This window comes from Camelus dromedarius, chromosome 19 (genome assembly GCF_036321535.1).
Source record: "Camelus dromedarius isolate mCamDro1 chromosome 19, mCamDro1.pat, whole genome shotgun sequence".
Lineage (NCBI taxonomy): Eukaryota > Metazoa > Chordata > Mammalia > Artiodactyla > Camelidae > Camelus > Camelus dromedarius.
In genome coordinates, this window is record NC_087454.1 from 3,272,874 (window position 1) to 3,293,176 (window position 20,303).

Consider the following 20,303-nt stretch of genomic DNA (forward strand, 5'->3'; position numbering starts at 1 on the left):
GGTGAGGTGGGCGGGTCACGCAGCCCCTCTGGGTCTCAGTCCCCTTGCCGTTACTGTGGAGTGATGCTGTGCAAGAGAGTTTTGAAAAGTACAGAAGAGTTTTAATGAAAGTGCCCAAATCAGAGTAGCTACTCAGCACCTGGAAGTCCCTTCCTCCTTGATTGGGGGGCATCGAGGCAGAGGGGAGACCAGGGAAAAGGAGAGAGAGAAAACCATGTTTGTGCGGAAACGTTCTGAAATGGCAAACACTGGGAAAAGCAGGTGGCCAGCAGGGCCCCGCTTTGGGCGTCGACGTCTGTGGCTGGTGGCAAGGAGGGAGGGGCCTCTCTGCCATTATGCTCGAGGGCCCAGGACAAAACTGGTGCCTCCGTTCCAGCTCCAGAGCTCTGCCCGCATCTGCCGACAGACCCTAGACCCCTCCGCAGCTCTTCTGCTTGCACACTGGCCCGTGTTCTGTGAGTTGCTATTTTTGTTATTGGGATGGACCTGTATGTATACCTGGAGGCTAAGTGAGTGAGCATATTTGAATGAATTGTAAAGTGACCAGCCCGGGCACAGAGCCACGAGTGACCTGGGCATCACCTCCCCATGTTGACACGCATAGAAATTTCATGGCTTTGTCCTCTCTGCTGAAAAGGGCACAGCAGACCTGTCTTTTCTCTCTGCTCTATTTTGATTTCCTGTGCTCAGAGATAACTGCAGAGAGTGATTTAAAAAAAAAAAAAAGAAAACCAACTGGGATGTAGTTTCCAAATCAAGGACAGTCAGTGCGGTGTTTCAGAGGGAGACTCGCCAGCCACTTCCCTAGAGTTTGTATAGAGTCGCGGAGTCCAGCCTGCACCAGCGCCGTGGTGGTGCCAGCAGAGGGGCTGCTCAGATGTCCCGCAGGTGGGTGTGCACGGGCCAGGGCCAGGGTGAGGATGAATGGACAGCGCCTGGCACCCTGCGCCCAATAATACACCACAAGCAGCGTGAATGCTCTCGTTTGTTTTCTTCTTTTTAAGTAAATTTGAGGACCTGTAACTTTCTATTAATCTAAATATCTTAATATTGGCACTGCTCATTAAACAAATTAACAAAGTTGACAGCGCTAGTGTGAATTGTAGTAAGCGCTATCTTTTACTGAGTTTTAATTTTGTGCCAGGCGTTGTGTGAGAACCTTATCTCGTATATCTAGAAAGTATGTTTTATTGGCCCTGCTTAAAGGTGTCAGAAAGTAGGCTTGGAGAGAGTCAGTAACGTGCCAGGAAGAAGCCACGCCTGGTGTGTGTGGAGAGCAGGTCTGCGTGACTCCAGAGCTGGGCTCTCAGTCCTCCTGCTGACCTGCCTCACGGTGTGTTTCCACGAGTAGCCAGGTTCTGTGGGACGCCTGGGGCTGCTGGTAACGACCAGGACAGGGGCTCAGCTTTCCTGAGCTACTGACTCTGACTTAGGGCATCTGGTATACCATCCAAGATGGAGCCTCTCCCTGGGAAACCAGGACATCTGAAGCCTGAGCTTTAGAACAGCTCGGATGGAGGGTGACCTTGGCTTCTGCTCCGTCATGATCTAAGCTGTCATCCTATCGTCCGGGGATGTTTTCGTTTTCTTCTCGAACTATTCTTGTCAAAGGGCTTTCATGGCATGTGTTGAGTGGTAAACGTTCTCATTTTTGCCTCACTTTGTCTGAACATGTTCTCATTTTGTCATTATTCCAGAACAACAGCTCAGCTGAGTATGACTAACACAGGGTGACATTTTGTTGGTGTCATTCCATCACCTCTGGACCCCTGTGTGGTTTCTGAGAAGTCCCCTGGGATTTTAATTGTTCCTCTGTCAGGTCTCTGGTTTTCTCTCTAGTTTTGTCCAGGTCGTCTCTTGGTCTTGTTATTCTGCAGTTGCACTGTGATGTGCTCAGGGCAGACTTTTTTTTTTTTTTTTTTAATCCCATTCAGAACTTATTGTGCTTCCAGAGTCTGAGGACTTCACTGATTCTGGAAATTTCTCAGCCATTGTGTTTTTAAATATTGCCTCTCTCTTCCTCTGTGCTTCTTCCAATGCTCAGTGTGTCCTGTGTGTCTTGACCCTCTCTCACATCTTCATTTCTGTTCCTCTCTCTGCATTCTGAGCAGTTCCTCAGATCTGCCTTCCAGTGTACTAATTCTCCATTCAGCTGTATCTAGTCTGTTGTTTAACCCTTCCACTGATTTTTAAATGATAACTATATTTTTATTTGTATACATTTTCTATATAGGTCTTTTTTGGACCCACTGTTCTTTTCTCATAATGTTCTTTCATATCTTTGATGTCTTGAAGTGTTTTAAGCACTTTTAAGTGTCTAACTTTTAATCATTTTAAACACTCTTGGATTAGTCTTGTATTTGAAATTGGGGGGGGGGGGGACTAATGCTTCTGTGTTTTTTATCTAGTGACTCTGGCACATCGTGGGTGGCTTCCTCACATGTTCTGTGTGTTTTGACTGTGAGCTTACGTTCACCAAGGCCTTTCCTGAAGTGACTCCATGGGCTGAGCCTCTTCTCCAGGGCTGGTCTGCCTTTTCTCCTGCCAGGTGTCCTGGCTATCCTAGGCTTCACACCGTTCCAGGACCAGTTTTGTGTTGACTTCTCAGCGTGGGGATCTGAGGCATTTCTTAATCTACTGTCACATCAAGGACACAGCCCTTTACAGTTCCAGCTTTGTGTGAGAATCTTCGTGCCAACGTCTTGCTTCACGTGGACCCAGGCCTTCATCTTCCGTTCTCAGGTGGACATCGGAATCCAAACTGAAGGTTACGGTAACTGACACTGCTCCCTGCTCTAGACAGCTGAGCATCAGGCACTTACCCTGTGGGTTTTTTCTTAATTTTTTGCACCCAGAGATTTTCCCTTTCTTTCACAAGCTACTCAACTATCCACTTTTTTTTTAAAAAAAGCCACTGTTCTTACATGTTACTCAGCACATCTGGGAGCATGGAACCGCAGGATCTTCGTCACAGTCTGCCATCATCCTGCAGTCTTCCCGGCTCTCCTCTCTCCTCTTCCGAGCTAATTGCTGTACCTAGAACAGACTGTGATAGCGCAAGAGACAGATTCTGTGATCACCTGTCCTGGCAGTCTGTCCAGAGCGCATACTGTGCCCAGCTCTGCACTCATTCCTCTGCCTGGGGAAAACGCGGCATCAAGTGGGGGAGCCTGAAGGTGCTGGCCCGCACACACGGTTTCTCCAGGGCGTGGCAGCGTCACGCTGGCCCGCAAGCCCACCCCTGAGGTGTCTTGTTGACCCTCTGCCTTTGAAATCAGCTCATGGGCAGTCTTACTGAATCTCGCCTAAGCGTTTATAACAGACAGAATTCAGCTTCAGAAACTTGATTATGTTTTTCTCCAGTACATCAGAAATGTAAGCCTGATGCCTTTTTTTTTTTTTTTTGAAGTAAGAAAATAACCAGAAAAGGGCTGCTTTTTTTCTTTAAGTTTGAAAATGTACAACCACAACTCAGTCATACTGTGACATGGTTTATTGACTTGGCTTTTCTTCCAAGCTGCTGACAACACTTTGCTCACGTGACTCCAGTATTTCCTAACTGAGGGACTAGTTACGGACAAATAACATGGCTTCTGTTTTACTGAGACCTGGAGAGGTCAGTAGGTTATCCAAGTAACAGAGATAGCCAGGCCACCAAAAAGGCTGTGTGCTTGAACTTGCCCACCTCCCTGGCTCCAAACAAAATTGCTTTTTCACGAAAGTACATTTTAGAGCTTTTCCCTCAAGTTTCATCCAGGGAACAACTTTATGAAACCCACGACTGCCTTGAGATAGAGCTATGGTTGAGGCGCTGGCCACTAAGTCAGACGGCACCCCCGGCCCAGCACTCAGCATAGCTTTGGAGGCAGCTGGATGCCTAAGTTGGAATCCCACCTGTGTTACCTTCCACTTGAGTGGCTGGGAAGACACTTTTAACCTCTCGGAGCTTTAGTTTTCTCACCTGCGAAACAGGGGAAGTAAACCCCGTGGTGACGGGGCTGTGATGAGGATTAAATGCGAGGCTGCATCTGGGCGCACCAGGGGAGCAGCAGTCACGGCCACTGCTCATCAAGGCCTCCGCCTGCACACCCCTCTTCGCCGGCAACCCCGGGGTGGGGTTCCTTCCCTGAAGAACTGTGACCGTTCCTCCTCTCGGACAGTGGGAGCCTTGGAATTGATCAGGCGTCTTTCACCGCGGCTGCAAGTTCTAAACCAGGCTTTTCTCTTCAGTTCCTACCTGCACGTCCGTGTTCTGTGTGTTCTGGGTCTGACTTTGCCTTCATCAACCTGATGTTTCCCCTCATTCTGGCTCCCCCCGCAACAACCCCGTATTTTCTACTAATAATAAGGATAAGATGAAACATTCAAGTGCCTGGCACTTAATACGTAATAGATCTTTCTTCCCTTTAAAGTCTTTTTTTCTTTCTTCTTCTGCCCTTTCTTTCTTTATACTCCCACGGTTTCTCTGCTAAGTCGTACTGACTAGTGAATTCGTATTCCACTTTTTATGGTACAGTCCTACTCATGTAGGAAGGGTGTCACGTGGGAGAGAGACTGGGGTTCTAATGCTTTAAAACAAGAAGCCCCTAGGCCATGAGGCCCTCAGGTGATGGTGCTCTCGTGACGACCCAGGGCTGAGCTCACGAAGGCTTCCCCCGCCTGACCTGCAGAACCGTCGTGGAAGCCAGCACCTGGAGAAGGTAGCAGACTGACCACCATCACGGGGCTCAGGAGAGGGGAAACTGAGATTTGAACTCAGATCTCTGCTATGTGCCAGTCCCTCTACCTGGACTCCTGCCAGGGGGTGGAACCACCCGCCCCCCTCCTCCCTCCGCCCAGTGAGCCCCTCCCCGCCGTGGGGCCTCAGCCCACTGGCACGAGCACAGGAACTTTCTCAGACCCTCATCTAAGACCGTTGCCCTTCTGTGTCACCTCGTGGCTCCGTGTGCCTCTCCTTCTAGCCCTTCAGCGTAACTGCAGTTCTCCTGACTTTGTAATTCTTCGATTACGAGGGACATGCTGTCAGCTTTGTGAGATCAGGTCTGGCTTGTTTTGTTTTGTGCCACCATTGGTCCTCAGTACCCAGTAGAACACATGCCATATAGTGGATGTTCACTTTATTTGATGAATGAATGAATGAATGGAGTGGATGGACAGGCAGACAGACAGATGTCCAGCCTCCCAGGCAGTGATGTTAAACATGACGTGTGCTGCCCCCAAGGTCCCCTCCCACTCTGGCCACCAGTGGTCCTGGAAGTTCCCACCAGGGCCATCAGGCTGCTGACTATGAGCTGAAGAGTCTGCGGGGCTGTCCTGGGGCAGGGTGGGGGGAGAACTGGGGTGAGTCCAGGACCGAGCAGGAGAGACACAGGAAGCCGTTACCAGCTCCCTGTAAGGGGAGCACCCTCTCTGCCTGGGCTGTGGGAGCCCGTGTGGGCTGCCCAGAAGCAATCCAGTGTCGGGCTTTGCAGAGAGAACTCAGGCATGGACCAGGAAGTCTGTGGTTCCTGACCTTGGGTTCTGTGATGCCTTAAAATGTGCTGCTCGGATGCTGAGCACTTACTGAAGCCATCGCTGCTGTGGCCCAGCCTAGAATGGTATGTGTAGGGGAAGTTCGTCCTCCCATCCACGTCCCAGCCTCGCCTTTCTCTCCCTCAGTCCCTCACTCACTGTTTGTTGAGAGGTGATGCTTTAATGAGACCTGGAGAGTCCCTTCTGAAAAGCATGTGCAAAATAACCATAAATCACTGGAATTGTGTATAAACTTTTCTTTACTGATATGACTTCCTTCACGGGTAACTGGACACTGAGTCTCTCCTGGAGTAATCAGCCCGTTCCGTCCGTTGCTCGCTCCACGGCGTGACACTCGTGGGTAATTCTGCTCCTGAGTAACGCGGTGGAGGGCGGCCTACAGCATGCTCTTGGCCGGCTGGTCCTAAAACCACATGGGCGACATGGTGTACACCGCGGTAGCTCGGTGACCCTCTGTTGCTTGGGGGCGTGAGATCTGGGCTTAGCTCAGGGCCTGTCTCTAGGAGCAGTGAAACTGCCCAGAGCAAGGTCCTGCCAGCCTTTCACGGGATTCCGTGGGGACCTGATCCTCGACTCTGGTTTGGCTTGATTGCCTCGTGATGGATTTTCAGCTGAGGCTTCTCAGCTGGGAAACTCAGGCCCTCCTCTGTAGCCCTCAGCCACCCCCCAGTCCCCTGCCCCCCACTTCTGTGCCTTGTACCCGCAACGAGCCACTGAGCTTCCCTTCCACCTGTCCCTGCGAGCTCACGATTCTGTCTGTAACTTTGCAGGAGTGGCCTTTCCCTTCACCACTTCTCCGTGTGCCAGTCTCATACCTCCAGGCCCTGTCCCATGGGCTCTTGCCTGTGAGACTGCTACACATGTCACAACCAGAGCCAGCTTCTTGCTGTCACTGGACCCGACCCTCTCCCCGCAAATCCAGGCATCCTCCAGACGGCTCTTCGCTGGACCACTTGTACCTGGAACATACACTCAGCAACCCCCACCAGAGCCGTGTGTGTCACCCGCTGCCTCGAATATGCTCCTTGCCCTTCGCCTGCCCAAACCCTCCCCACCTGTAAGGTCTGGATCGAACCCCACCTCCCGTGCCCGCCTTGTCTAACCCCCAAGTTATTTAACACTCAGCGCTCACAGCTTTGTCCTGTTCCTTATCTTTTGGGGCATCAGTGTCAACCCCCAAAGAGATGGATGTTTAGCCTGATCCTTCCTGTCTTATTTGGGGATATTTCTTCCCCCTCACGCTGCCATGAATATTTATGTATTGATTGAGCAATTCATATCCCTGTTTTGAATTTCCTGCAGTGTTTGCCTCAGCACAGAATAACTAATCGCTGATCAGTTGATTGAGTTGAAAATGTAGCACTTGGCTTCCCCCAAATCTTGTGTTTTGTGACCTTACTCAGCCACCGGGTGCCAGCGCGTTCAGGAGGCTGCCGCGCCCCAGCGCAGAGCTCACGTTAGCTCTGTTGACTTGGGCTGGGCCAACCCAGCCAGGGAGAAAAATAAAACCTCTTCTAAATTTTCCACACAGCCGAAAAGCGCAGAGCTCTGGAAATCTGTGCAACAGGAGACGTTCCTTCAGGTTTGTCAGGAGTGTAGGAGGGTGGTTTGGAAGACAATGGAATCGTCGAAGAGGATTTTTCACATATGGGAAGCCCTGTTTAGCATTTTGAGCCGATGGTCCTAAAACCCGTTTGTAGGAAGCGCAGGGCAGCCTGGTTACTAACTTAATGAAGTCGAGGGGATGAGCGAGCCATCTGGGGAGTGGGAGCGAACCGCACTGCCACTCGTGACAGTCCTGCTGCACGCAGTGGTCTGGTGGGGTTTTTATTATTGTTTTTTGTTTGTTAATTTTTAACGTACATGTGGATTCCCAGCTTCCATTTCCAGTAATAGTCAACTGGGTTGTTTGGGCCAACTCTCCTCCTCAAAAAAAATTTTTATTGTGATAAAATATGCATGACATGAAGTTTACCGTTTTCATCTTTCTCAAGTGTACATTTCGGCGGCATTAAAGTACTTACCCGTGGTTGTGCGACCGTCACAGCCGTCCACCTCCAGAGCTTTTGCATCTTGCTTGGCTGGGACCCTGTCCCTCTTAGGCACTGACTCTGCCCTCCACCCGCCCAGACCCAGCGACCACCGTTCTCCTTTCCACAGTCCCTGTGAACCTGCAGCTCCACGGGCCTCGTGTCAGTGGAGCTGGGCAACGTTGGGCCCTCTGCGTCTGCCCCATCTCACCTAACACGGCGTCTCCAAGGCCCCTCCGTTTGCAGCCTGTGTCGTGCTGGGGTCCCTGTATGCAGAGGAGGAGGCTGGGGCTCAGGTGACTTGTCTTAACGCCAGGGCCCTTCTGCGCGGCCCGAACTGAGGCTCTGGGACCCTCGGCTGCAGAAGTAGTGATAACCAGTTGTTCATGGAGGCCTGAGCTCTGCTAAGCACTTTACATAGCCCTGTGGTCCCTTGTCTGTGTCTCAAAATGAGAGCCCGGGTCAGCGATTACGAACTGGCCCCAGGTCCTGTGTCTGGGAAGCGGTGGCGCTCGGCGAGGCTGCGTCTCCTGCATCCACAAAGACTCGATGGGAAATTTCCCCGAGGCGGTTATTTTCACGTGCATGGGGAGACGGGGCGCACTGGCCCCACCCTCCAGGAGGCGAGGGCAAGAACTTCCTGCCTGCCTGGCCGGGGCTGAGACCCCCCTTGGAAGGGCGAGGAGAGTCACAGGGACTGATGGAAGTAAGACGGGGGAGGGGAACTTCCCCACAGACCTGCCGTGTGTGGATGTGAAGAGGCGTGTCTGGCCTACACAGCGCAGCGTGTGTCTCCTAGGACCCCTTCGGGGCCAGTGCGGGAGGGGCAGGCTGGAAAGCAGGTTTCTCTTTCCCGGCCCCGCCCCCCCCACCCCATCAGGGCCTGGACTGGAGTTGTCCTTCCCAAGGCAGTGACTGTCAGGGGAGCCATCTGGTCCGGTTTCTTCTGACTGACTCCAAGGAACAGAAACCCCTCTGGGGAAAAATCACAGCAGCACCACAGAGTGGCGAGAGGCAGTGATGTCCGCGCGCTGCCGGGCGGGGAGGTGCCCTGGAGCGGCCCCCTTGGGAGTGGCATGCCTGAGACGGCCGCGCAGTCTGACAGGGAGAACAAACCTCTTAGTTGCAGAGTGTGCGATAGGGGAGGGGCGGGAGAAGGCAGATGAGGGGGGCAGGGCAAGAAGGTGTCCAGAGGGCCTGTTACCACCCGAGACCCGCCTCCTCCAGGACATCCTCCTTGGACGCCCACCCCCATGATGCCAGCCCACGCCCCCTGGTTTCACCACGAGTACCGCAAAGGGAGCTGCATCCCTGTGTCAGCCTGTCTAGAAGTCCCCCCAGATCACCCCTTCCCTGCACCCTGCGGGCTCTGCGGGAGCTCTGACCAGCTCACTCCCTCCAGAATCTCCTCTGTCTTCCGGCCAGCACCCCCCCCCCATGCAGACCCCAGAGGAACCCGGCCAGCCCTCGGTTTCACCACCTGACTGGTCTCAGGGCTGTGGCTGGGCCTGGGCGGGGCTCCGGCGGGGTCTGGGTTCTTTCCTGCATTGAGCCAAGGAGGCCTCTGTCCTGGAAAACCCCGGAGCAGTTCGTGAGGAGGGGCCAGAGTCTTTGGACCCTCAGTCTTATTTATCAGGCTTTCACTTTCTTCTCTCGCTTTGGTCTTGTTTTTTTAATGTAGGGAAAGTAGAGGGGGGACCTGATTTGCTTAGTTTCCAGAGCACTTTTTAAAATAGTGCCCAGTTCTGAGCAGTCACTCGTCTCTCTCCCTGACTCCCACTCCTCACCCCTTTCCCAGCCAGAGCCCCCCCATGTGCTCATGCCCCACCCCTCCCACGGCGTCCCTCCCCTGCCCTGCAGCCCCGGTGCCGGGGTCTCCATCAGCCTTAACTGGCACACACCCCGCATCAGTCAGCACCAGCCTGGGAAGCAGGTGTCATCCTCAGGTCGCACAGACAGCAAAGGACGGAGGAGGGGGTGGAACCCAGGGCTCCAGGCGCAAGATCTGGCTTCTCCCCTACCCCACACCCCGTGTCCTCTGTAGCCAGCTGGCTTCTGATCCCCTTCCCATCCCACTGTCCCCTCTCTGGAGTCAGGCCTCCCACGAGAGCACCTGCACCTACCGGGGCACGGCCAGCTGGGCATCAGACAGTTTCGGCATCCCACGGGCAAAAGCGGATGTGGGGTCCCACTGCCCATTACTCTGAAAACAGAACCTGCCCCGGGACAGTTGGAGGAAGCCCTGCCTGGTGGGTGGCCTCTGCAGGGACAGTGGGCACAGTGACCCATTCTGGGAGGTGCCCCGTGTACCACCCCCACCAGGGAACGCGAAGGAGCTGCTCTGGTCACCGAGGGAAACGCAGACATCTCAGGCGTTGCAGGAGCTGGGTGTCGGCTGCGTCTGGGGAGGGTGTGATCTCAGGTCTGGAGCCCGTGTGCCAGCCAGGGTCAGCCACGTGGCCGGATGTGGAGGCGTGGTGCCACGGCCTCGCCAGCGCTCTGACCTGCTGTTCCTTCTCTCCAGGGATGCCTGATGGCCCCCGTCCCTTCAGAAGGTCTGTCACAGGTACACTGCTGCCTGGGGAGCAGCAATGGGCTTCACGGTGCTTCTTCATCATCGACGTACAGTTGACGTACAAGGTGGTGCTAGTTCCAGGTGCACGACACAGCTCAGTGCTTTTTGTGGGTTGCACTCCACACAGGGTGAGCAGAGAGGAGTGGCTGCACTCCCCGCGCGGTGCGCTGCGTCCTTACAGCTCGCTTGTTTCACGCCTCGTGGTTTGCACCTCTTAGTCCCTCCCACCCACTTTGCCCCTCCCCCACCTCCTCCCCTCCAACCCCCTCTGTGAGTCTGTTTCTGTTTTGTTACATTTGTTCATTTGTTTTATTTTTTAAATTCCACATAGAAGTGATAACAGAGTATTTGTGTTTCTCTGTCCGACCCACTTCACTAAGAATAATACCCTCCAGGCCCATGCACGTTGCGAACCGCAGTGTCTCGTTCCTTCTCACAGCCGACTGAAGCTCCGTTGTGTGTAAACACGTCTTCTCTAGCCAGTCACCTGTCCGTGGACGCCTAGGCTGCTTCCACATCTTGCCTCTCGTAGCTAATGCTGCCGTGCACGTCAGGGTGCAGGTGTCTTTTCACGTGAGTGTTTCTGTTCCCTTGGCCCTGGCCTCCACCGGTCTGCTGGCCGTCTGTACCGGTTCCCCTGCTCGGACACTTCACGGACGTGGAACCACACCAGGTGTCGTCTGTTGTGTCTGGCTCCTGTCAGCGTGTTTGAGGTGCATCCGTGATGCACCCTGTATAAGTACCTCACTTCTTTTAATGACTGAATAACACTCCATTGTTCCTCTCCGTGCTGTGTTTATCTGTTAACCCACAGAAGGACATGCCCATTTCCAGCTGTTGTGAGTACGCTGCTGTGAAAATTCTTGCTCGAGTTTTTGTTTGAACACCTGCTTCCAGTTCTTGTGGGCCCGCCCCCCGGAGCGGGATTGCCGGGTCCTGCGGTAACTCGGCTTAAGTCCTGGAGGGACCACCGGGCTGCTCTCCGCGGCGGCTGCGCTGTTGCGCGTCCCCACCAGGCTGCTGGCTTCAGATCCGGCCCTGCCGCTTGTTAGCTGTGCGAACGCGGCCAGGTGCCTTCTGCTCTCTCTGCCTGGTTTCCTCGTGTGTGTGCCAGGAAGGTGGTGCTGTCTGCCCAGCAGGGCTGGGCTGCTTAAATGGGTTCACGTGCGTGCAGGACCCGGAACAGCGCGCAGTGTGGACGGGCGCGGCGTGCGTGTTCACTGCTGTTTCTCAGACAGTGGGGCCCGTGGCAGAGGGAAGACTGAGAAGCTTCTGGGCTAAAAAAGGCCAAGTTGGAGGGTATAAAAGGATCAAAAGGGCCCTGACCCAGACACTTGGGGTTGCCGTCCGTTAGAGGGACCCATCGCCTCACCTGTTCCACCATCAGCTGCAAAAGCCTCAGCCCCGGGCTTCCTGCGGCTGGACCACTCCTCAGGGTGAGAGGCTTGGTCCTCTGCTCAGACCGTGCTCAGCTCCACGGCTTCTGGTCCCCGACTGCAAAAGGAGGACAGGGGTACGTCCCCCGTCAGAAAGCTCCAAACAGAAGTTTCTAGAAAACAAACAAAAGGAAACCCCCTGCGCGCTCTCACCAGCGGCGGTGGGAAAAGGCAGACCTGGTTGATTTTCAGTTGAATCACTGAATCACCGCCATGTGTTCTGCCAAATACTGTTTCTCTCAATTTTTCAAATTAATCCATATGTTTGTGATTCACTGGCACCCAACTCATCACAGTGTTTTGTAAAAACTGTTTGAATCCCAGGAACCCTTAGAGCGGCCTTCCGCGCAGCCCTCAGAAACAAGGGGCTGCGCGCTTCCCTTCACCTCGGGAGGCCTCCACCTGCAGAGGGGCCGGGCCGTGTCACCTGCTTCTCAGCTCGGAGAGGCCTGGGGGAGCCGCCGAGAAACACAGAATGAGACTGTCCTCAGCACACTGTCACCTCACGCGGCCCACTGTGGTTCAGAGCCCCTCCACCTTCTGAATGTGTCTCCATAGCAGTTGGGAAAGGCCGATGGGGTCAGTTACCTCTTTCAGTGGGGAGGAAACTGAGAATCGGGACCTGTGTCGTGGCCTGGAAGCGCGGAGCCCGGGCGAGGACGCTGCCCTCAGGCCCTGCGTGCGTCAGGGGGAGGGAGCTAGGAGGGCGCACTCCCGCCGGGCTGGGGGGCGGCACCTCCCCTGCAGGAAGCCACCCTCATAGCCTTGCTCAGTCACCACCTGCAGGCCGCCCAGGCCCCGAGACCCTGTCTAGTGGATGTTTGCGTCACCATCAAGCCACCTTCAGCCCCTCCCCCCTTTTTCTTGCTCCTGAACTAATTTCTCATCCCCTGGAGTCCTCCGTCTCTCGGACCCCGGGGTGTTGGCAGCGTCCGTCCTTGATGGAGCCGCAAGGGAGAGGCCCTTCCTCCGCACCAGGGCCTCCCGCCACCGCGAGAGGCCAGAGCAGCAGGGCCCGGCGGGGCTCCACCTCTGCAGGGGACACTGTTCCCACAGGACCCCAGCACGCCCAGGAGCCTGTCTGGTCTGCCTGAAGCACACGGGCATACCTGCTGGGGAAGCACCTTAAGGCACGGACGCAGCCTGTGCATCGGGCACGGTGCCCTGTCCCCGGGGGCCTGGGCTCTGCGGGAGGCTTCACTCCCGGGAACCGAAGCACGGCCTGGGCTGCCAGCTCGCTGCTGCTCCCGCGGGTTCCCCGCTCACCTCATTTAGACCCACAGGGAGAGGGCATACTCGGTGGTAGAGCGCGTGCTTAGCACGCACCGGTCCTGGGGTCAGCCCCCAGTGCCTCCATTAAAACACACGCACACGCACAGGAAGAGGCCCCGCTTTCCAAGCTCTCACGGTGCACCAGGCTCTAGGCCACGCGCTCTGTGTGCTTCACCCTCTGGTTCTGCTTTGAGCCATCCTCTGTGGTAGACATGACTCTTAGCCACCTTCTTGTAGGTGAGGGAACTGAAGCTCCATGCTGCAACTAGCCAGGGCTGCCCCGAGAGGAAACCGCTGGGTGTGGACTGGATCACTGGCCCCAGGGCCTGCCCTGTGGCTTCTGTGCTGTCCCTTGGCCGTGGGAGGGGATGAGGCTCATGTTGGCTGAGGGCTTGGGGCGCCCTGGTGTTTACTGCCCGCTGCTCGCCTCTGCTGTGTCCTCACTGATCGCATCTGGCTCCATCACTGTCACAGGCGGGGGCGAGAGGAGAAGAGAAGAGCACGGCTGAACATGGGCAGGGGCCGCAGTAACCCGGCAGGGCTGTGCGAGGCTGGCCAGCCTCTGCGAGGCCTGAAAGCAGGTTCCCACCCAGGGGTTCGGTGATCGTGTTAGCACTGGTTCAGTGGTTTTTATGCAGCACCTGCTGTATACTAGACGTTGCCCTGGGCACGAGAAGAGCGAAGTGGAATAACATGGGCTGGCCCAGGATTTCAGGTCTGGGAGAAGCTTCCGTCCAAGGGACGTGGATGCAGCCAGTCCACGGAGACCTCGATTATGCAGCCTCGATCAGTCTAGTTGGCTTCTGCCTCCCCCACCCCAAGTCTGTGAGGAACACACGCAGGACCGTGCTGTCTCTGTAGTGCCACGTCGGTGGTCTGTTCTGGGCTCTCACGGGTGGCACACCTGTCCCTCACTCACCTGCCTTTCTCTCCCGTCCTCCAGGACACACAGGACCAGCCACTGCTACCGCATCACCTACCGCCACATGGAGCGCACCCTGTCCCAGAGAGAGGTCGGGCGCATCCACCAGGCCGTGCAGGAGGCGGCCGTGCGGCTGCTGGGCGTGGAGGGCAGGTTTTGACGTCCCTGCCTCCTCCAGCCCCGGTCCTCCCGGGGCTCCGGAATTGCCGAATGAAAGAGGAAAACATATTGTTTGTGGGTGGAGGCATCAGTCATCTTGTGATAAATGGGTCAGTTTTAGGACTTTCAGAAAATAAAGAATTGCTCTTGAGAAACTGTTGACATAGCATTTGTCTTTTATTTGGAAAAAGCGAGGGAAAAGGAACAGTAATACAAGAGTTACCTTCTAGTCCTTTCAGAAGGGCTTTGCCCGTTGGCGCTCTGTGCCTAATTGGTCCCTGGGCTCCATAAAAGTATAAACACTGGGCATGATTTCTCACCTGACAGGCTCCTCCACCTGTGTAACGAGCAAAGCCACACAGAGGGACATCGGAAACTCCAGATCCTAGAAGCTTTTTCCAAATCAACTTCCATTTCTTTCTCCTTGCCTCCTCTTTTTCTGTTGTGCAAGGGGCAGGCTGTGTACAGGGCACAAATGGTGGAGGGAGTCACATCTCTGAGCGGGCGGCGCCTGTCGGCTTTTCACCAGCCGGGGCTTGGAGCCAGGCCTCCGGCCCCGGGGCCTGGGCGCAGCTGCCTTCTGCCCCCAGAGAGGAGGGAGAGGCAGGGAGGCTGGGGCCAGGTCCCTGAAGCCCGGGAGGGTCTTGTGTCCTAACGGGAGGCCTCTGCTTTCCGAGGCGACCTTTAAGGAGGAAGAGGGGCTTTGATGTTCCCCTTTTCCCATCCCGGGTGCTCTGTAGTCTGCCGCTTCACTCCTGGCCCGTTGTCACGATCAGATCCCGTCCCTGGTGTGACGCTGGTGGCTGGTGGAGGACCGTGAGTGACGGGGTGAACGTTCGACGAGGGTGGCCATGAGCAGCCAGCGGCGCGGGGGTGCACAGCTGCTCCAGCGGGAAGGGATGGCTTCAGTGTCGTTTCACCCTGTTCCCCACCAGGACTTTTCCCTTGGATTTTCAGGGGAGTTGAGGCCGCACCACCGCCCGGCCGAGTCGCTGTCCCGGGTCCTGGGGCCACGGGTGCTGCTCCTCAGGAGGCTGGATCTGACCTGGCGGACACAGTGATGAGTCATCTCCGCTCCAGGAGTGTTTGCTAGCAGAGGGTTCCTGAACCAGCCTTGACCTGCATTTCCAGAGGTCCCTTTTATCTCCAGGACCAGGTAGGCACTCACAGGCATCCTCTCACCGGATGAGCCGGGCGTGGGTGACACCCAGAAGACCAAGGCACGGCCCCTCGGCTCAGAACCCCAGCGGACACGGCCAGGGCTGGGCTTGTGCGGGCGCTCTGCCGGGCCCGGGGGGGCTGCCATTCCGAGGGCTGCCCCCCGAGCGCTCCTCTCAACGCCCTGTGAGGTGTGATCAGCCGTCCTCTAAACCGAGGCCTGGAGGGGTCATGGGCCTTGACCAGGAGCACAGCCAGGAGCCTGCTGCCTCCGAATTAGTCATTTCTGGCTAAACGGGCGGCGGCAGGTGGCCAGGTCCGCGCCTCCCTCCTGCTCCCCGGGCCTCTATTCTGTTTCCGTGAGAACCAGCGGCCACCCCGGGTGGCGGCACCTGTGCCAAAGGGGAGCCTGCCTACCAGGCAGCCCAGGGAACACCCCGCCCTGGACTGTTTCATGGGTTTCCCGCAGGAGGATAAAGAGTGAAAAAAAGGAAAGAAAGGTGATTTAATCCCTCAGATGAAGAGCACTGCAGCTCAGCGAGGGTGACCCCCTCTGAAGCGGAGTGTGGTGACTCACACCAGGGCCCTCGCCGCCGCCCTCGGGAGGCCCCGTCCCCTCCTCTGAGGAGCGGGGACAGCGATCTGCCTGCCGCAGAGGGTGGTCGTGAGGCGGGAGTGGGACGTCACACGCGCTGCTCTCAGCAAACCTGGAACCTGAGAAGCTGCCAGTAAGTGGCCCTTGCTGTGAACACGGACGGGAGTCAGGCTGGAAGGGACGTCAGGACTGCAGCAGGTCCTGGGCAGCAGCCAGCCTGCACGTGAGGACACGAGCCCAGAGGGCCGAAGTGACTTCCCCAGGGACAGAGCTGTGGGCTATGGAGCTGGGCCTGGGACCAGGCGTCACCCCGCCTCTCGGGTCATATGCCCCGAATGTCTTGGTGGAGGGTGTGGAGGCGGCAGGCTGAGGGTGCAGCCGGGCCCTGGAGCTGAGGATCCAGCGTCCCCCCAGCACAGCATCATCGACCCTGACCCTCTGTGGCCAGGCCTTTCAAGATGCCAGCCAGACTGAGGTCAGCGGGCACTGGCTGCTCTGAATGTCGTGGCAGGAAATTCTGTGACTAACCACAGCCTCAGGGTGGGGCGAGCACCGTGGGGCTCAGCAGCCTTTGTGCCTTTGTCCCCTCCCTGCCACCCGCTTCCTGCCAGGTGGGAACCCGCTGAGCAGACTCCCCGCGCTGGGCCCTGGGGCTCGGAGGTCCTGGAGCCGGTCAGGGCGGCTCGACGGTGGCCCAGTGTCCCTGGCTCCGGTGGAGGGGAGGCAGGCAGTCAGGATGTAAGGACGGAAACCCTCCACACTGTTTTTCATCTAGAAGAGATGAGTGAACTCAATCAATGGAGCCTCTAAATGCCCGCCCATCGGCTCTACCTCCCCCGACATCCAGGGGCCTCTGCCCCGTCAGCTGTCCAGTCTCCATGCTGACCACTGCCACTCGGGTCCACAGCTCCCAGACAGGGCCGTCCATCCCCACCTGTCCGCAGGGGCCGATGCTCAAAGTGGCCAGTAGATTGACACCTGCAACCTTGGCTGCTTCCAGACGGCAGGTCAGATGGAGGGCCACAGTCAGAGCGGGAAACGGCAGCTCCAGAGGGACAGCCAAGTCCAAAACTGAGCAGTCTAGAGCCCCGGAGGCCACCGCATGGCCCTAGGAGGGCAGGTGGGACAGCAGGGCGGGAGGAAGTGTTACCCCCGCACTCAGAGGTGGTTTGCTCCAGGTCCCGCTGGCTCTACTTTTCTAGGTGACTTTTACAAAAGTAAACAACAGACAAACAAAAAGATGCCCCGTTTGAAGGCCGGGGCCACAGGCACGTCCAGCGACACTGATGGGAACACCCTGCTCGGGCCCTTTTCTTGCCCATTCCTGTGCCCGGGGCGGGTCTCAGGCTAGTGGAGCAGGGGCCTCGGGAGCGCTGGGCCACGCCTGGGGCTGAGCCGAGCAGGGTCTAAACCCAGCTCTGCCCTGACAAGTCACTTGGCGGCCCTGAGGCTGAATGTTCTGCACTGTGACAGGAGGAGGTGGTGACCCCTGCCCTCCCTACGGGGAGTGAGTGTGAATGGCTCAGCAAGCGGTAAGAAAGTCGTGTGTAAAACTCTTAAGCATCTCCTTTTAGCCTCACAAAAAATCTGAAAGTTAACCACGGTACATCCACTTAGGAGCTAAGAACATGAAACCAAGGACTGCCAGGCCCAGGGTCTTCCGGTCAGCGGGTAACAGAGCTGGAACTTAAGGCCCCCTCTCTGCAAGATCAAAGCCCGCCGTCTTCCCGCCGTGCCTTGTGTCTGCCAGGAGTGGACCACAGATGAGAACACGGTGAGAGCGCATCGCCCCGCAGCCTCAGGTATAAAATGGGGCACGCCCTCCAGGGCCTTCCCTTCCAAGTACCGGCCGGCAGGTGCACGTGTGTTAGCTCTGGGCGCAAGCCTCAAAGGGGGCTTGGCGTTCTCATGCTTCAGGAGGATGTGGGGAGACCGGGCCGCACCGAGTTCAACAGGAGACATCAGGGAGGGTGCTTGAGCCTGGTTAAACTGCAGGGATCCATGTGAGCAGGAAATCAGTGGGTTACACTGTAAAGCAGCACCTCCCAGCCGCGTCCCCTGCCACTCCCCAGGCCGTGGGAAGCCCGCGGGCAGGACGGGCCCGCCCAGGGCTGCGCGCAGAGCACCGCTGACCGGTTGTGTGGAACGGCGGCGTCCTTTCCTCCCAGACGAGAGGGGGTAGCAGCATGCAGGTGTGCGTGTCTGACCTTATTATAGAGGGAACTTTGAAATCTGTATTTAACAGCATCCAATCTAGTGAGTGAATCCTTTGAAGTCATCTACACTTTCTTATTAATAAGAAACAAGAAAAAGACGCCAAAGCAATCCAATGGAGAAAGGAAAGTCTTTCCAGCCAGTGGTGCTGGAACAACTAGTGATCCAGAAAAGAGAAGAAAGAAAAGACTCCCCACCCTGATCCCACACTTCACACAAAGTCAACGCAGGATGGAGCACAGAGCTAAGTATGCAAGCCGAAAACTTCTAATCAGGCTTAAAAAAGCAAGCACAAGGGACCTCTGTGGCCTAGGCTAGGCAGTGATTTAGAGACGACACCGAAGGACCCAGTAGAGGAAAAAATGATACACTGGACTCAGTCAAGATTTAAGACCTCCATCCTTGGAAACACATCATTAAGAAAACACATAAGCAAAGGGCAGATTGGGAGAAAGTATTTGTGACACACGTATTTGGCAAAGGATTTATATCCAGAACATACAAAGAATTCCTACAATTCAATTAGAATTTTTAATTAAAAAAAAACTTGAAAAATGAGCAAAGAGTTCCTGCAATTCAATAATATGTTTTTCTGAAACCCTTTTTTAAATAATGAACACTTCACACACAAAAAAGATTAAAAAATAAGAGGAAAAGATGCTCGGCATGATTGGTCGTCAGGGAAACGCGTTTATGAAGTTGCAGAGCAGACAAAACTCCTCAGTAGTGGCCAGAAAGCAGCCCAGAGGCTGCCCGGGGCTGGGAGGAGGCCGGCAGAAGGGAGCACATGGGGACTTCCTGGGGGGTGGACGCCTGCCGTGTGTGGGCCTTAGAACTTGAAAAGTGCTGTTGGATGGGATGGCTTAAAGCACATTGTCAAGAAAACACAGGCGGTTTAGCAAAATGGCTAAAAAGTTGGGCTTTGGAGTCAGGCAGAGGCAAGTTCAAATCTGGGGGTCTTACGAACACCTCTTAAGCTCACGGAGCACGTCTGCAGGAAGGGATACTTGGGGTTGTAAGGACAGCGTGACGCAGTGTGTAGGGAAACTGCTTCATTGCGCCGGGCAAGCAGACGAAAGAAAGAAGGAAAATCTGGTTGTGGTTCAGAGAGGGCCACACACCCAGCTAAAGGGATTGTGAGTTCTGGGACACGTCTGGAGAGATGTGGCGTGTGGTGTTATCCCAGAAGGTCTGGACTCAAAGGAACCTTAGAGATCGTTTGTCCAATGGCCCCATTTTAGAGATGAATTGCTAAGACTCAGAGAAGTAACATGACTTGCTGTCTTACTTGGATATATAACCAATCTCAATTGGCTTAGACAGCAATCTCACAGAGCAGTAAGTCTGGACAAGACAGGCTGGGGTTCAGTGGTCCAGTGCTGTCACTGAGACCCCAGGCTCTTCTTCTGCTTTGCCAGCTGCAGCAGATGGGTGATGTCTTTCCCTCATGGTTGCAATATGGCTGCAAGAGCCTCATCAACATATCTCCACACAACCCCCTACAGCAGGAATGGGGAGAGTCTTTTGAAAATTTCTTTTTATCATAGAGAAGACATTTCTCAGCCTTCCTTTCAAGTCTGACTGGCCAGGATTGGTTCACAGGCCCACACCCTAGCTTCAAGACCTGGGGAAGGAAGTGTTTATCATTTCCAGCCTCTCTTGTGGGAAAAAAAGGCTCTACCAAAAAAATTAAGGGGAGTTGGCATGCTGTTTCATAGGAAACCAACAGTGGCTCCCAGACCAGCTCAAAGGCATCCAGCTACTCCGCCAGCCAGACACCGCAGGGCCTAGACTAGAACCACTTCTCTTGGCTCCAGGCCCAGCATTGCTTCTAGATCTCATCTCCTGTATTTTGCTGCCTGCTGGCTGAGCAAGAGCTTCAGAAATGACATGGAGTGAAGGGCCAGGTGAAGGGCACCTGGTCCCTGGCCAGAGGACTGGTTAAGCTGGAACTCGGAGTCCAAAACGAACAGGCTGCTTGGAGGCCAGGCCGGGGAGGCAGTGGGAGCTGCCCTGTGTGCCCGCGGGGCAGTCGCTCAGCTGAAAGCCCCCCCGGGCTTCCCTCTGGGCTCGCCCTCAAGACCTGGGACGTTTGTCAAAGAGGGTGGCGACATCCGTTGGATTAATCAGACAAAGACTGTGGTGTTCTGGGTGGGAGAGTGGGAGAGTCTACTCTCCGGAGGGGGCGTGTCTCCTCAGTGCTGGCGCCTGTCCTTCTAGTGTTTTTACGTCCTTTACAAATGTTCATTTATTTGTGTCACTAACTCGTTGTTCAGTAGATGGCAGATCCGCTTTCCGGTGTTGAGACTGTCACCACCTGGGCCGGGGAGGGACTGGTTCAAAATTCACACAGAAACCCGACGTTCTGGTTCACCAAGACTCATTACGTTTGTTGTCAGGGACACTCTGT

At 55.6% G+C, this 20,303-nt stretch overlaps 1 protein-coding gene across 5 annotated transcripts in view; it reads left to right on the forward strand.

Moving 5' to 3' along the window:
* The window catches only part of FARS2 (phenylalanyl-tRNA synthetase 2, mitochondrial), a 309,951-nt gene extending 295,866 nt beyond the window's left edge, over positions 1-14,085 (forward strand). For all 5 annotated transcript variants that reach the window (XM_031435245.2, XM_010992409.3, XM_064476159.1 and 2 more), the window contains one exon: positions 13,789-14,085. In XM_031435245.2, coding sequence (XP_031291105.1) covers positions 13,789-13,927 — 139 coding nt within the window. In that variant the 3' untranslated portion in view covers positions 13,928-14,085. The remainder of the gene's footprint in view (positions 1-13,788) is intronic.
* The last annotated feature ends 6,218 nt before the right edge of the window (positions 14,086-20,303 follow it).